The sequence below is a fragment of the Schistocerca gregaria genome, chromosome 2 (genome assembly GCF_023897955.1).
Source record: "Schistocerca gregaria isolate iqSchGreg1 chromosome 2, iqSchGreg1.2, whole genome shotgun sequence".
NCBI classification, from domain to species: domain Eukaryota; kingdom Metazoa; phylum Arthropoda; class Insecta; order Orthoptera; family Acrididae; genus Schistocerca; species Schistocerca gregaria.
This window is the reverse complement of record NC_064921.1, coordinates 800113640-800129148: the sequence shown is the minus strand read 5'-3', so window position 1 is coordinate 800129148 and position 15509 is coordinate 800113640. Positions and strand designations below refer to the sequence as shown.

At 39.7% G+C, this 15509-nt stretch overlaps 1 protein-coding gene across 1 annotated transcript in view; it reads right to left on the bottom strand.

Annotated features, from left to right (window-relative positions):
* The window catches only part of LOC126336508 (uncharacterized), a 35926-nt gene extending 20808 nt beyond the window's left edge, over positions 1-15118 (bottom strand). Inside the window, exons 1-3 of the mRNA XM_050000286.1 lie at positions 14876-15118; positions 14123-14590; positions 4860-5003 (exon numbers count right to left, since the gene is read on the bottom strand). Coding sequence (XP_049856243.1) covers positions 4860-5003; positions 14123-14590; positions 14876-14969 — 706 coding nt within the window. The 5' untranslated portion in view covers positions 14970-15118. The remainder of the gene's footprint in view (positions 1-4859; positions 5004-14122; positions 14591-14875) is intronic.
* Between the last annotated feature and the right edge of the window lie 391 nt (positions 15119-15509).

Genomic DNA, 15509 nt, shown 5'->3' with positions numbered 1-15509 from the left:
CCAACTTTATTCCCTTTACATCACTTCTAATACATTCCATTACCCTTGTTTTACTTTTGTTGACATTCATCTTATAACCTCTTTTCAAGACATTATCCATTTCTTTCAACTGATCTTCCACATCCTTTACTGTCTCTGACAGAATTACAATGACATCAGAAAAGCTCAGCATTTTTATTGTTTCCTCCTTCAGTTTTACTTCTCATTCTAAATGCCTCCTTGTTTCTCTTAGGCATGGTTCACACTGAAATGATATGACATGTTTCAATAAGGGTCACTTATTGGTGCGACTTACCATATAACATGCAACAAGACAGCACAAACCACATTTCAGTTTCAGTTGCATCGTGAGCTATTCTGGAGAGGATGTTATTGTGGCTTGTTATTTAAAGCTAAAAAAATTGAGAATAAAAAGGAATTCCTGGATGCAACCGTAAAACGCTATAAATATAAAACATAGTTCAACTAGGGTTTTTCTCAAGAGCTATCCCAAAACAAAAACAAACTGCACAAATTCTAGAGAATGAGTGCAGTCAGTTTCCATTATTTGGAATAATTAGTATCAGCTAACTTGACAAAGTAGGAGACAATCTTCTGATTTGCTACTTCTCCTGATAGACTACACATTGCAATAAAGTTAAGCTGGTGAAAGTGTTTTAATGACATTAAAAACTCTGCTACGAAAGGTTTGTTTTAGTACAACCACCTAGTATAGTACTTCATTAAATGTGGTACACAGATAAACAATGGTCACAAATTAATAAAGCCACGATGTTTCTACAATTGTTCAATTACGCTAAGTGCTGTACGATTCAGGTTGAGGAGTATTTAGAAGAAACAATTCTGGATCTGAAGAGAGATCAGTCATCATCAATGATGTAGCAGTGGGTGGCAAATGTTGCATATCTGCAGAAACAGAAGAAGCCAATGATAAGGAAATTTCCGATGTATTGTCAGTTTGTCCAGTTGCTCATTCAGAAGTACAGGAATTTAGCTTTTAGACCTGTTTTACACCTATCACAAAAGTTCCTGACGCCAGGGAGTACAGACTGGAAAGTATCCTGCCAACACCATCAGCTGATAAGTGCCAGATGATTTTCATTTCAGTAAGTGTTTTCATTTCAAGCTTCGCCTTCTATTGGCAGCATACAAAAAAAAGAAACACGAGACAGTTCCACACACTACATAGCAGGCAGCAAAAGCCTGGTGTGTGGTGCCTAGCTGCCAACCTTGTACGAGACGATCTCCAATGTATCTCATGTACTAGGCACATCCAGAAAGTGAGTTTCCCTATTTTTTTAAAACTAAGGCAACACAGTTACATGAAAAACTTTATTGGCAAGCAAGATTTGAGCTATTTTTTGACACTGACACTAAAAGAACCAAGACACTTTTCATATTGTGGAATCAACATTTGTATTCCTGTCGTAGAAGTCTGCTGCCTATGAATGTCACCAGTGTGCCTGGAGGCATGATGTATGCTGGATGATCAAACAGCTCTCAGCTGAACTTCTGTAAAACAGTGCCTGTGTGCCGAGTCGTATTGGAACAGGCATTGTCACTGAGCAGCACAACACCTGCAGTAAGCATTCCACACCTCTTGTTCTGAATGGCACATTGCAGTTTTTGCACTGCTGCACAGAAACAGTCTGTGTTCACTGTTTCACCTCTGGACAGGAAGTCAACAAGCAGAGTGCACTTCCTGTCTCACAACACCATGCACATTACTTTCTGTACCGACATGGTCTGTTTAAATTTTTTCTTGACCGGAGAGCCACTGTGACGCCAATGCATTGACTGCTGCTCTGTTTCCAGGGTCAAGTGGGAAAGCCACGTCCCATCGCCCGTGACACTCCTGTTGAGGAACTCATCACCATCATCATGATACTGCTGGAGAGATGCCAGACCTGTTCCATAGTGTTTTGCTTTGTGCTTGGGTGTCAGGTTTTTTGGAAACCACCTGACACGCAATTTCTTGAACAGCATGTGCTTGGTGTATTTCATACACCAAAGATCACGATATCCATGGAAAGTGGCCGGCAGTGCCAATCAGATTTGGTTACACTGAAGGTCATCAACAGAAGTAAGAGAAAAGATTTAGCAGCAGACGCATCCAATTAAACTAAAATACTGCGACTGATATTTACAACTAATGGAGTGGTAGGAGCTACTTGCCAGCCAATCCTAGTCCTTTCTCGAGTGCCACATGCTCACTGTCTAGTCCACTTTGTACATACATGCAGAGCCTTGCCTAACATGGCAGTTGCCACAAAGTTATTTCAATAAGAGTATTTAATGGTAGGGCAACCAACTCATTCCACAGGAAACTCGTGCTAAAACCAAGGCTCAGATACCACAGTGATGAACAGAATGCAGTCATATATGATGACCAAGAACCCTTTATGAGTTCTGTATCACTGCGGGGAAAAATTATTTTTCTCTTCTGAAGCACATTCTGGATGAAATTTCAAAATACGGACACTATGTGAGCAATGATCTCTTGGATACATGTTTTTCAAAGTATACCTCAGTATAATGAATGGCAAGAAATCAGCAGCAGAGTAGTTTTAACACCACAGATGTGGTATGGAGACCATTGAACGATGCAGTCATCTTCGCCATAAACAACAGAATCCTTCCAGCCGCACTGAATCCAAAGAGTGGCACATACCGAATGAAAGAGTGATTGTATGTACTAGAGAAACAGATGCTTAGGTTGAGGTTTCATATCTAAATCATCGTTATCAGATAACAATAAACAACTTTATCAGCAGAAAAAAAAGAAACATCTCACCAAAACTAGGCTAAATTTAGGACATGCAGAAGAAATATATAGACAAATTATTAGCACTCTTCGAATAACAGAGATCCTTCAACAGTATCTACTATCGCACACGAACCTGTATTATAAAATAATGGGAAGTCCAGGATGGACTACAGCAAATGGCTGCTGCAGCCGGACTGAATTGTGACAGCATTTGATGGGAGCAGCAATCTGATGATGGGATACGGAGGAGGTATGGAGTGGGGAGGGGAAGGCGGAAATAACAGAGGGGGTGGGGGCAGGGGTTTGAGGGAAGGTGTACTGCTACTTGTGAGTGTGCAGAAATGGTAGGGAGACAAGGTAGTGCTGTAAGCTGTAATTGGGATGTTTGTGGGATGGGGTATCAGGAAATGAGAGAAGTAAAGAAGGAGAAAAGGACTAGTGGGTGTATAGGTGAAATTGAAGGCTTTGTTGTGCTGGAGTGGGAGCAGGGAAGGTGATAGGTAAGCAAAGGACATGGACTACTAGGAGTTAGGAAAGATCCAGATAGTGCAGTGATGCAGTCATTGAAGTGGGGCACATTGTGTTGGGCAGCATGTTCAGTAACTGGATGGTCCAGCTGCCTCTTGGGCACTCTGCCAGTGGCCGTTCATGTGAACAGACAGCTTGCTGGCTGTCTTTCCCACATCGAGCACAGAACAGTGATTGCAGCACAGTTTGTACATCACATAACTGCTTTCACAGATAGCCCTGCATTTGATGGAATACGAGATGCCTGTAAAGGGACTGAAGTAGCACAAGCTCGAATTAGGGAAGGACAGGGAGGAAATCGGTTGAACTGTTTCAAAGGAACCATCCCAGGTTTTGCCTGGAAGTGATTTAGGGAAACCACGGAAAACGTAAATCTGGATGGCTGGATGCTCTGGCATCTAGGTCTATTGCAGGGATTTCCATGGGGCAGACAAGGGTAATGAGTAGGTTTGGTGAGTAGCAGAATACTGCTTTGGAAGGGTGAAAAGGACAGTGTGTAGGATACTTCTTATTTCCAGGCATGCCACGAAGTATTCGAAAAACTGTTGGAGAATGTGTTTCACCTGCTACAATGCTGGGTGGAACTGATACACAAAGAGAGTACTCCTTTGTGGATGGAGGGTGGGTACATGAGAGGTGGTAGATGACTTAGAGAGGCTAAGAATGGCAGACACTTTTCTAAACATGGCTGGATGAGAAATTTTGGACTATGAAGGCCCCCAGTGACACCCTGGGTGTATTTAGAGAGGAACTGCTCATCACTGCAGATGCAACAGCCATGGGTGGCCAGGCTGTAGGGAATAGGTGGCAACTGTCTACATGGAGTTATTGCTATCCCATGAATAGATTAGCATAAGAAGGTGCCATGCGGGGGTCTATTGCTGTACCATGGATTTGTTTGGAGGTGTTGCCTTCAAAGAAGAAGTAACTGTGGACAAGGATAGAGTTGGTCATGGTGACCAGAAAAGGCAATGTAGGTTTGGAGCGTCGGGTGTTGGTGGAAGGTAGTGTTCAACAGAGACAAGGCCATGGGCATTATGGATGTTGGCATAGAGGGAGGTGGCAACAATAGCGATGAGCAGGGTGCTGTGTGGTAAAAGAACAGGAATTGTTAAAGAGTCACACCTACTAGTCCTTGCCCCCCCCCCCCCCCCCCCACCCGAACCTCACCAACTGCACCCAGAAACCCTACACTGACCCACCACGTCCCTACACGCTCCCGCTAGCAGCATTACAACTCCCCCTCACCCTGCTGTTCCCCCCTCTCCCCACCCCATGCTGCCGCCATATCTGACACCACTGGACTGCTGCTTCCATCAGGTGCAATTGAAACTGTCAGGCTGCAGTGGAAATGGACAGCAGTTGTATGTGATAGTTGAGCTTGTATGAATGTGTGTGTTTAAATTTTAGAAGAAGGCCTTTTGGTGAAAGCTAAAATTTATAGCAGTCTTTTGTCATGCCTATATGCAACTTAACATCCCCTTTGTATGGTGAGTAGCACTCTTATCTGTTTCATAATATTGCTGTGTCATAAAATAAGTTTACATATGAATGTATAACTTACCAAAATTATTTTCATCCGTTGGATTTTGTGCACTGAAATGTTCAACACCTGGAAAGTCTGGTTCTATCTCATGGCTTGGTTCCAGATTAATTATCCTAGCAAGGTCGTCTTTATTATCCCACAAAGGTTCCAGCAACCAACCACCTACAAAATACATAAAAAGCATAATTACAGGAGCAAATAAAATAACTGTGTTACCCTTTCGTAAATGAGCAATATTATTTTCTTACACCTTTTAAATATTGCATGTGGTGGTTCACGGACAGCTTGCTGCAACAATACCAGTCTAAGGTACTCAAGTGACACTGACAGCTTTCTTTTGCTGCCAACGTAGTCAGAGTTTATTAGCAGCAGCACTAATATTACAATGTTATCTACTTTTATACACGAAAGCAAATGTCAATCACAGAGTTAATGACGTACCAAATAAAACTTGGTTCAGTGAAGAAGACAACTGTGGTAACAACAACAAGAACAACAACATATACTGCTCTTAAGCAGTGTCTTTCTTACTCCTGAATTTTCACGTGTCTAAAATTCCTTCGTTTTCAAATTATTAATGAAAGTTTACACTCTAGCTGTTTGGAAAACGTCAATACATAAACTCAAAAAGTGATCGACACCACGTTCTCTTGCTTCTGAACACATGTGCACTCATCGAATCATGGATTGTAATATTCCTTCCAATCCTCCCTGACAGTTTTCAACAGTTTCGCAGGCTTCAACGACACGTCAACTAAGAGTTTCTGCATCCGGGTGGTCTGCTGCACAGACCAATTGTTTAAGGTGTTCCTAGAGATAAGAATCCAAAGGACTGAGGTTGGACGGAACATGCAGGCCACAGAACTGGTCCTCCTCTACCTGTCTTATCTATCACAGTAGACACCAGCCAGTGCATCCCGAACATTGGGGATGAAATGTGGAGCAGCTACAGCATGCACAAACTGCATGTTTCTTCTTATTTGAAGAGGTTCGTCACCTAGCAGGTCTTTGACGGTGTTATGAATAAAGTCCCTGTAGACAACACCTGTAAGATGTGATAGAAGAATGTATGGCTCTACCAGACAGTCACCTACAATTTCAGCTGGCCCATTAAACTGGTGCAGATGTCTGATCTGTCTTGTAGCAAGAGGACTGTGATCGGCCAGTAAGTGTTGGCTCCATGCTAAACATGAAGATGTATTACATACCAGGGCACTTGTATTGCACCGATATGAGACTCTTCTTTGACAGCCTGTAGAATATGCTCTTCCTCATCAGGCATATGAGTAACATGTGGTCTTCCTCCATCAATGGCCAGTGGTGTAATGACCCTTTATCTCAGTAACTTGACTATACGTACCACCAAATATCGGATGACACTGTTGCCTTCAGTTTGGAAATGCTGTCTAATATAGCTGCACTTTCAGTTAACACACTACCTTCAGTACACACAACAAGTTTCCACAGCAATACAACACCATCTAGGTTACACTGAGTCAAACTAGTGCAATGATAAATGAAGTAGTTTGGTTGTAACTGGAAGGCTGTTTGAGGTAAACTTTCATTAATAATTCAAAACTGAAGATTTTCGAACATATGTTTATATGAACTACTTCCCCTTGTTTTGGTTTAAGGAACCCGTCCCTAAAGTTTGTGAATTTTTTTTGAAAACCCTGCACCCCAATTCCCGGGAGGTGCAAGTGCCCCTTTTGCAGATACCTATGAAAGTCTACAATGTTTATGTACATAATTCCCAACAACAGATGTTGGTAATTTCCAAGCAAGTTTGCCTATCGAAGCAGCAAGCTTAAAACAATGGATACCGAATGTGCGATTCTAAATCCATCATGCGACTGTGGTGGCAGGCGTCATGAGCGTGTTTATAATGGTCACTACAGCAACGACAAAAGAGGGTTCCAATTACAAAGGAAACGGCTTACCTCACTTGTTGCCAATGTTGTCTTTATGAGAAAGTCCATTTAATGTGTACGCTATGGGAAGCATTCCCTTTTTGTCATAACGTGCATAAACTCTGGCAATGTCACACAAAAATATGGGTAGTGTGTCACTTTTCCAACAAAAATTCAAACAATTTTCTACATTGCATAAGCATGGAATTAGATTCCTCCACTTGAGACAATCGGCCAAAGAAACGTCTACAATACCAGGCATCCCACTCACTACCGTCATAAATCATTTGGGTTCTGCTAGCATCTCACAAATAATTTATCATAACGCCAGCCACCACAGTCACGTGATCAATTTAGAGTTGCATGTTCGACATATATTGTTTGCACCCTGCGGCTTCGATTGGCAAACATTCTTGGAATTTACCTAGCTGTTTCTGGACAGAATTATTGAGGCATATTGGCATAACATTATTTGCACACTGGCAAATAGGCATTAAATGCAAAACATTTGCAGTCCATCCTTACTGTATGCAAAAATCTCAGATATGGTATGAGGTGCACTGCTCTGCAGCATAAGCTTTTACAAAGCTGCAGCCAATGTGTATTTGCTCACCTCAGTTACTTGCTACACAACATTCAATTACACGATAACTCTTGCTTCGAGACCCTGTAGTTAGTGGGAGGGGAAGAGCATGACAAAACTTCTCATAAGGAAAGTTGTCTGAAAAAAATATAAGGTTTACAACTGTGTCATTGGTGTGGCCTTCAGTCGTAAGGCTGGTTTGATGCAGCTCTCCAACCTACTCTATCCTGAGCAAGCCCGGTATGTGGAACTATACCCTTTTGAACCCACTCACTATATTCATTTCTGTGTCTCTCTTTACAAATTCTATGCTTTACACGTTTTCCCAGAAGTAAATTAGTGGTCCCTTGATGTCTCAGTATTTGTCTCTATTAATACATCCATTCTTTTAGTCAACTTTTCCCACAAATTTCTTTGCTCCCACTTCTATTCAGTACCTCCTCACTTGTTACATGATCTGCCTACCTCATCTTCAGCATTCTTCTGTAGCATCATATTTTCCCAACTTTTATTTTTTTCTTGCCTGAACTGTTTATCGTCAATGTTTCACTTCCATACGAGAATACACTCCAAACAAATACCTTCACAACAGGCTACCTAAGACTTAAATCTACGTAATATGTTAACAAATTTCTCTTCTTAAAAGACACCTTTCTTTCCACTGACAGTTTACATTTTATACCCTCTCTACTTTGGCTATCATTAGTTACTTTACTGTCCAAATAGTGAAATTTATCTACTACTTATAGTGTTTCATTTCCTAAACTAATTCCCTCGGCATCACTTGATTGAATTTGACTACATATAATTAACCTTGTGTTGCTTTTGTTGGTGTTCATCTTATAACCTCTTTTCAAGGCAATATACATATGCTCTTCCAAGGCCTTTACTGTCTCGGGCAATTACAATGTAATCGACAAACCTCGAAATTTTTATTTCTTTGCCCTGAACATTTAATTCCTTCAGCAAATTTTTCTTTGGCTTCCTTTACTGCTTACTCAATGTACAAATTGAATAACACAGGGGATCAGCTACAACCCTGCCTCATTCCCTTTCCAACCACTGCTTTCCTTTCATGCCCTTGAAATGTGTACCTGTCATCTGTTGTCTGTACGAATTGTAAGTAGTCTTTTGGTTCCTGTATTTTACCTACCCCTGCCACCTTCCGAATTTCAAAGAGTGTTTTCCAGTCAACTCTGTCAAAAGCTTTGTCCAAGTCTACAAATTCTATAACAGTAGTAGATTTGCCTTTCCTTAACCTATCATTAGAACAGAAGTTCTAGAGTCAGGAATGGCTCATGTGTCCCTACATTTCTCTGGAAACTATACAAATCTTCCCTGTGTTCAGCTTCTACCAATTTTTCCATTCTTCTGTAAAGAATTTGTGTTAGTATTTTGCAACTATGACTTATTAAACAGATAGTTTGGCAATATTCACACCTGTCACCACCTGCTTTCCTTGGAACTGGAAGTAATACATTGTTCTTTAAGTCTGCGATATTTCACCTGTCTCCTACATTTGTACACCAGATGGAATACACTAAACTCTCACTAATCTGGCCCTAAGTAGTCCAGCCCCTAGTCCGTCAAGCAGAAATGACACGTACAACAATGCCATTAATTAATTATAATGTTACACATCCCACAAGGAGGAGACATTAATGAAGAATATGTTGTTAGGTGGTTGAATGGGGGAAACTGTCAGGTAGACCAAATTTTAACAGATGAAGAAATAATAACTGAAAGTGTGTAGAAAATTGATGACAAAAGGGGAGAGGCGAAAACAGGAGGAAATGGCATGAAAATGTCACACACCACTGATGCTGAAGCTGTGGACGTTTTCCTGGAGTACACTACGCAACTAACACACATACATTACTGATGTGATGTAATGCTTGTAAAGCAGTTACATGCCAGCATCACGTCATTGATGCGACAACTAGAAGATTTTGGGCAAGTTTAATGGCGAGTGATACTATTGTATACATGCACTCTCAAGAACTAAGTTTTCTATGAAAATGACTGTATCTTTGGATTTAATGAAGTGTAGTCCCTATGCAATTAAATTTTAGACACACTTAATAATTCAGCACCCATATTTGAATGGAATGGACAGTTTAGCATAGTTTTGTCATGGTTGGCTTTCTCCAGGCTCTCAGTAGTTCCAATGGAATGCAGTCTACTCCAGGGGCCTTGTTTTGCCTTAGGTCTTTCAGTGCTCTGTCCAACTCTTCTCATACCTATTTCATATTCATCTATGTCTCTTCCCCTTCCTGTAATACGGCCTGCAAGTTCGTCTCTTGTATAGGAGCTGTACATATTCTTCCACCTTTACCTTCTTTGGTTGGTACTAATTTTCCATCTAAGCCCTTGACACTCACTCATAAAACTGCTTCTCTTTTCTCCAAAGCCCTCTTTTAATTTTCCTATAGGAGTTATCTATTTTGCTTCCAATTCCTTACATCTGTCCTCTAACCATTCCTGCTTAGCCATTCTGAATTTCCTCTCAATCTCATTTGTAAACATTTATGTTCTCTTTCGCCTGCTTTAGCAGCCTCATTTTTATATTTTCTTCTTTCATCACTTACATTCATTATCTCGTGTGATAATCATGGATGTCTGCCTCATTATTTCACCTACATGATCCCCTGATGCCATCACAATTTTGTCTCTCAAAAATGCCCATTTATCTTCTACTGTATTTCTTTAACATGTTCTAATCAATCTTTGGCTAATGCTCCCTCTGAAACACTCACCCTCCGTTTCTTTCAAGCTATCCAGGTCCATTTATTTAGTTTTAATCTACACTTCATAACCAATAAATTGAGGTGAGAGTCAACATTTGATTCAGGCAATATCTTCAGACTCAGACTTACCATTATATAATTAATCCGAAACTTTCTGGTGTCTCCAAGTACACAACCTCCTTTCATGGTTCTTAAGCCAAGCATTAGCAATGATTGAATTATGTTCTGTGGAAAATTCTACCACGTGGCTTCTTCTTTTATTCCTCTCCCCGGGCCATATTCAGTTGCTATTTTTCTTTCTCTTCTTTTTCCTTCTAAATGTGTTTGCTATGCTGTTCATAGTAGCTTACCTTTATTCCTATTTTCTTAATCATCAGTAGACCTACACCTGCATTACCCCAATTGGATTTTGTATTTGTAACCCTGTACTCACCTCATCGGAAGTCGTGTTCCTCCTGCAACCGAACTTCACTAATTCCCACTATATCTAATCTACACTTATCCACATTCCTTAATAAATTTTCTAGCCTTGCTGGTTGATTAAGGGATTAATATTCCATGCTCCAACCCATAGAATGTCAGGTTAGTTTTTATGATGATATCTGAGACAATAGTGCCCACCTGGAGATCTGACTGGGGAATTTTTTTCCTCCAAAATAGTTTACTCAAGAGAATGACATCGTCATTTAACCATACAGTAGAGCTGCACGCCCTTAGGAAAAATAGCTGCTGTAGCTTTCCCTTGGTTTCAACTGTTGGCTGTGCCAGCTCAGTAAGGCCATGTTGTTGGGTATTACACGACCAGGACTATCAGTCAACCAGACTGTTATCCCTGCAACACTGAAAAAGAGTGCCCCTCTCCAGGAACCTTACGTTTGCTGGCCTCTCAACAGATACCTATGATTACTTAAAAAAACCACCTGGTCAAAGTTGAGGTGAAAACAATATTTCCAATCCTGTACCTCAAAAGATCGTCTAAATACAATCTTTTTATTAATATAACGTTGAGTGTAATGTTAATAGTGCTCGATGTTTTCATGCTGTAGCCTGTGTACTTGTCATGAAATGCAAGGCTGGCAGTCGAGCAGTGTAGGCATTATCAAACGGCTGCTCCGTGTTTGATACTTGGTTGTGGTGTCTCTAGATCTGATCCCCTCCCCCCAAATGTGTTTGATAATATTCTGATAATGGGAACACCTTTCTTACCTTTGGAAGTAAAACATATCCGGAGGTGTGATTATAGCGATAGCACTGAAATGTATCTCCCTTTGTCAACCTGAAACATTTACTTTCTCCGAGAGGTAAAAAATTTCCATCGTATGACTTGAAAATCACGAGAAATCACAGCGGAGCACAGAATTATGAGACAGGGCCATCGAAATGCGCGCATTGACCCACAAACAGCTTGGCACCTGCATTTCATCATATGGTTTTATAAAAAAGGTAAAGAAAAGTGTTCATATTATCAGAATACCAGACAATGTCATGACTAAGAATGAAGCACGTTGGTTGTCTAATGCCTTGAGTGCTCGATCACCAACCTGCTTCTGATAAACATTATGATTTAAGGCTATCCAAGCTACACACAAAAATGTTACTAACTCCAACATTATTAAGTTTGGACCCAGTATTATATTAATGTAAATGTTTAAAATGATCTTTCAATGTATAGCGAAGAAAATATGATTTTCTGTCATCAACTTTGACCTTAAACTTTCTCAAAAACTAGGGAGTGTCTAGCAAAAAGCCGAAATGTTTGTCTTTATTTTCAATATAGAGCATCTTTGCAAAACTTGATTCATCTGTGAGCCACACGTCAAACTCTCCACGTAAGGTTAGCAACAAAACTAACACATCACTGCTGATTTTTATTCACTGCACCTAAGAATAAACAGTATACTTAGAGAATGGCAATCCCTCCCCAGGGGCAATGACTCACTGTAATTAATGTTCACATAAAAGAAGCACAGGATACACACAAACTGATGACTATTATTTGTACCACTTGTGGTACCCTTAGGTGAAGTGAATCAAATTATGGGCAACGTGTGACTGTTTTATCTGAATACTTCACGTATTTTTTATTCAACCTGATCAGCTCAGGGCCTTTATGCTCTCTTTTTACACTGGACCAGGTTTTCACACAGTAGTTTTCACACCATTATTACCTGAGAAATAACTATTTTAATGTGATAAATATATTAACAGACTTAAAAATGATATGAGTACCAACAGTGTTAGTATTACTGCTACCGATTATGCTGCCGCCACCGCCACCACCACCGATTTGTGGCAAAGCTTATCTTTAGCTCATGCATTTTTCCATTTATATAATAAAATGTGAATTGAAGTGTCTTAGCACTCAAGTGATTTCTGCAGGGGGCATTTCTTACCAATGCTTCATAACAGATGTTACAAATATACCACACAGTAAAGAATGTAGTTTTATTAAAATGTATGCTGTATCAGTAAAACACAAACAAGCAACAATTTACCTGTAATTAACATGCATAAAACATATTGCAGGTAATATCTATATGGCAAATGTGAGGCTAAATTGCATGAACAACTGATCACAGTGTCTTGCTAATGCCAAAAGGAGCAACAGGTTCAATGAAGTACTCCAACTTCAATTGTACTACTGCTTGAATACCAAGGGCATCAGCAGCTCTTAAAATGAGTCACAGATTTGAATTATACATATTTCAGCCCAAGTGAAGAGGTGCAAACAGGCAACAGGCTGCAAAGAATCATTTAGCAATCTTTTTGAGAACGTCGCCTTCCAAATGTCAAAAGGTCAAAGATAGGCTATGGTCATGTAACAAATTTGGCTATGACAATTCCAAATGCATAATACCAGTATCAATCTTAAGAGATTTAGGGGATAGTCAGTGGCTGATTCCAGCCCTACTCCACCCAAATTGCACTTCCATGTTTTAACCATTGCACTGCCTTGTACCACCTGGTTTAAGATTTTTCCATCAACATTGGCACTTTGGATATAGGCCTACCAGTTACAATAAATGACTAAATCGAATATTTAGCCTGCATGGACATGAATTACTTATGAACATAAGTACAGGCAATGGAGAAGTAGAAAACTTGATAAATTTTAAGGGTCACACAGCAAAAATTCATTGACTTGCCCATAATTTTAGGCAACCTGTCAGTGTTACAGTGTACATTGCAAAAGTGACAGTATGCACAAGAAACCCAGTTTTATATCGCTCCACCTGGCTACACAAACCAAGTATACTCGCTAAAAATGAGCTGCTCAATCAGAGCAGTTCCTGTGTTGTATGTGATGCGGTTTTTGGGAAAATGGGAGGGACAGAACTATCCTAACCTCCCCACCAGTGATCACATAATCATAATGTGTATGCCACAAATAAATTCAACACACTAAACAGATAGCATAACATTCTGAACGTGGAAAAAAAATTCTGAGTAATTAGCAAGCTTTTAAATATTTAAGACATTATTTTCTGTGTAGGCTATAGTAAGTTTTATATTGTTTCCTGCAGAGTGTACACTAGTGACTCGTACATTAGCGAGCCCAGTAGAATATATCAGTTACTTCCTGTCCCTTGCATTTCTACTTTCAATTTCTTTTCATTTAATAACTTATTATGCACTCCAATCACAATGTGGACAATATATATTGGTATTCTCCTAATCATGCACCATGCAACGTGGCCACTCCAGTCTTAAATGTTCTGGACTCGTATTTGGGAGGACTGGGGTTTGGTTCCCATCTAAGTACTCTGACTTGGATTTTCCACAGTTTCCCCTTGTCAGAAAGGTGTGTGTTACTGATACAGCATACATTTTAATAAAACTACAGACATTCTTTGCTGTCTGGTATACGTGTAACATCCGTTATGAAGCATTAATAAGAAATGCCCCATGTAGAAATCACACGATTATTTTGACAATTACGCTTAAATTAAAATTAAAGGGTAGTATAGTTACATAGCAATGTGACAATGAACAAAGAAACATTTGTATCAAAAGAAGTATTACTAAAAGGCCAGTACATACCAGCACTATCATCTGGTGTCTCACATCCTTCACAGTACCCATAGATCTTCTGTGGCGATTCTTCCAGGTCACAAGTATCCAACTCATTCTGATTGGGAAGAAATACTTCATCTAATTCGGGATCTGATGGTTCCTGACAACCATCATTCCAAGTATCTACAAATATTGAAACTTTTGTTGCCCCAAGAGTTGAATTCTTGGCTGTTGGCTTTGATGTGAAATGGGCCTTTACTTTCTTAGGAGACTTGTCCCTTTTACTGATTTGAATACCAGATGCCTTCGCTGAATGGTCACCATGGATATGATCTTCAGAAAACAAAGTTTTCTTTATTGATTTGTTAGGTGACAGGGAACGCAGATGGGACTGAGTATCTGCTGTAAGAGTATTTTTCACTTTGTTGCTGACATCGCCAAGAACTATTTTGCTGCTTCCTAAACTCAGAGGTCTCAATTTCTGATTTAGCTCACCTGAAAATACGCAAAAACCATGACTGAAAAACATGATAGGGGTCAAATAGCTCCTATTAAGATATAACGTAACCACAAGTAATTTCCACAAACAGCAGCATGAATAAATTAGCATTTTGAATAATACAATACCGTACTTAACAGAAGCAGTTTGTAGGGACCCCTGACTCATATCACAGTGGAATTTATGAAACGGGATGTACAAACGAACAATAAAAATTTATCATTTGAAGCGAAAAACAGTACACGAACAGCTATTATTGGTTAAATCGCATTACGGCTTACCTTTGATAGGTATAGAACTGCTAAGATGCGTCTTCGGAATACTATTATTCTTACGAACAGTTACTGCTTCCCCGTTTCCAAAGATCTCGTACATATTTTACGTTTGCGGATAAACAGTAAGTAACGACCAACCAAGATGCAAGGATTTGATCAATAATAACAATCAACTCATCAACACAAAACTGCATACATAGAGCAAACACATATCAGTTTAAATTCGTAATTCCGCTCGATCTATAGGCTGCCAACATGACAAAACAAAGATCGTTGGAGATATAAAATATCGATTCTCTGTATCTCGTGCTATGTACTACATGAAATTGTACGTTAATAAATAATAATAATTTTAATGTCATTAACCATTACGGCAATGGATAACGTCAAACAACTAATACTACTCAGCTGATAATTTAAAAGGAAAAAAAGAGGCTAGTTACAATTACATGTTCCAATTGCTTAATTTCGTTATATTGTAGAATGAGTTTGCTACAAATCAGTCAGGCAGTGTTTGTTTGAGGGCTGCTTGTACAATCACAAGCTAAATATGGGGATAGCTAACCGAGAAAATTCCCCAGGTAGTTTTATACACAGAATAGTGAAAATGTCCAGTTAAGTTGGCAGCAACTGAAGAGCA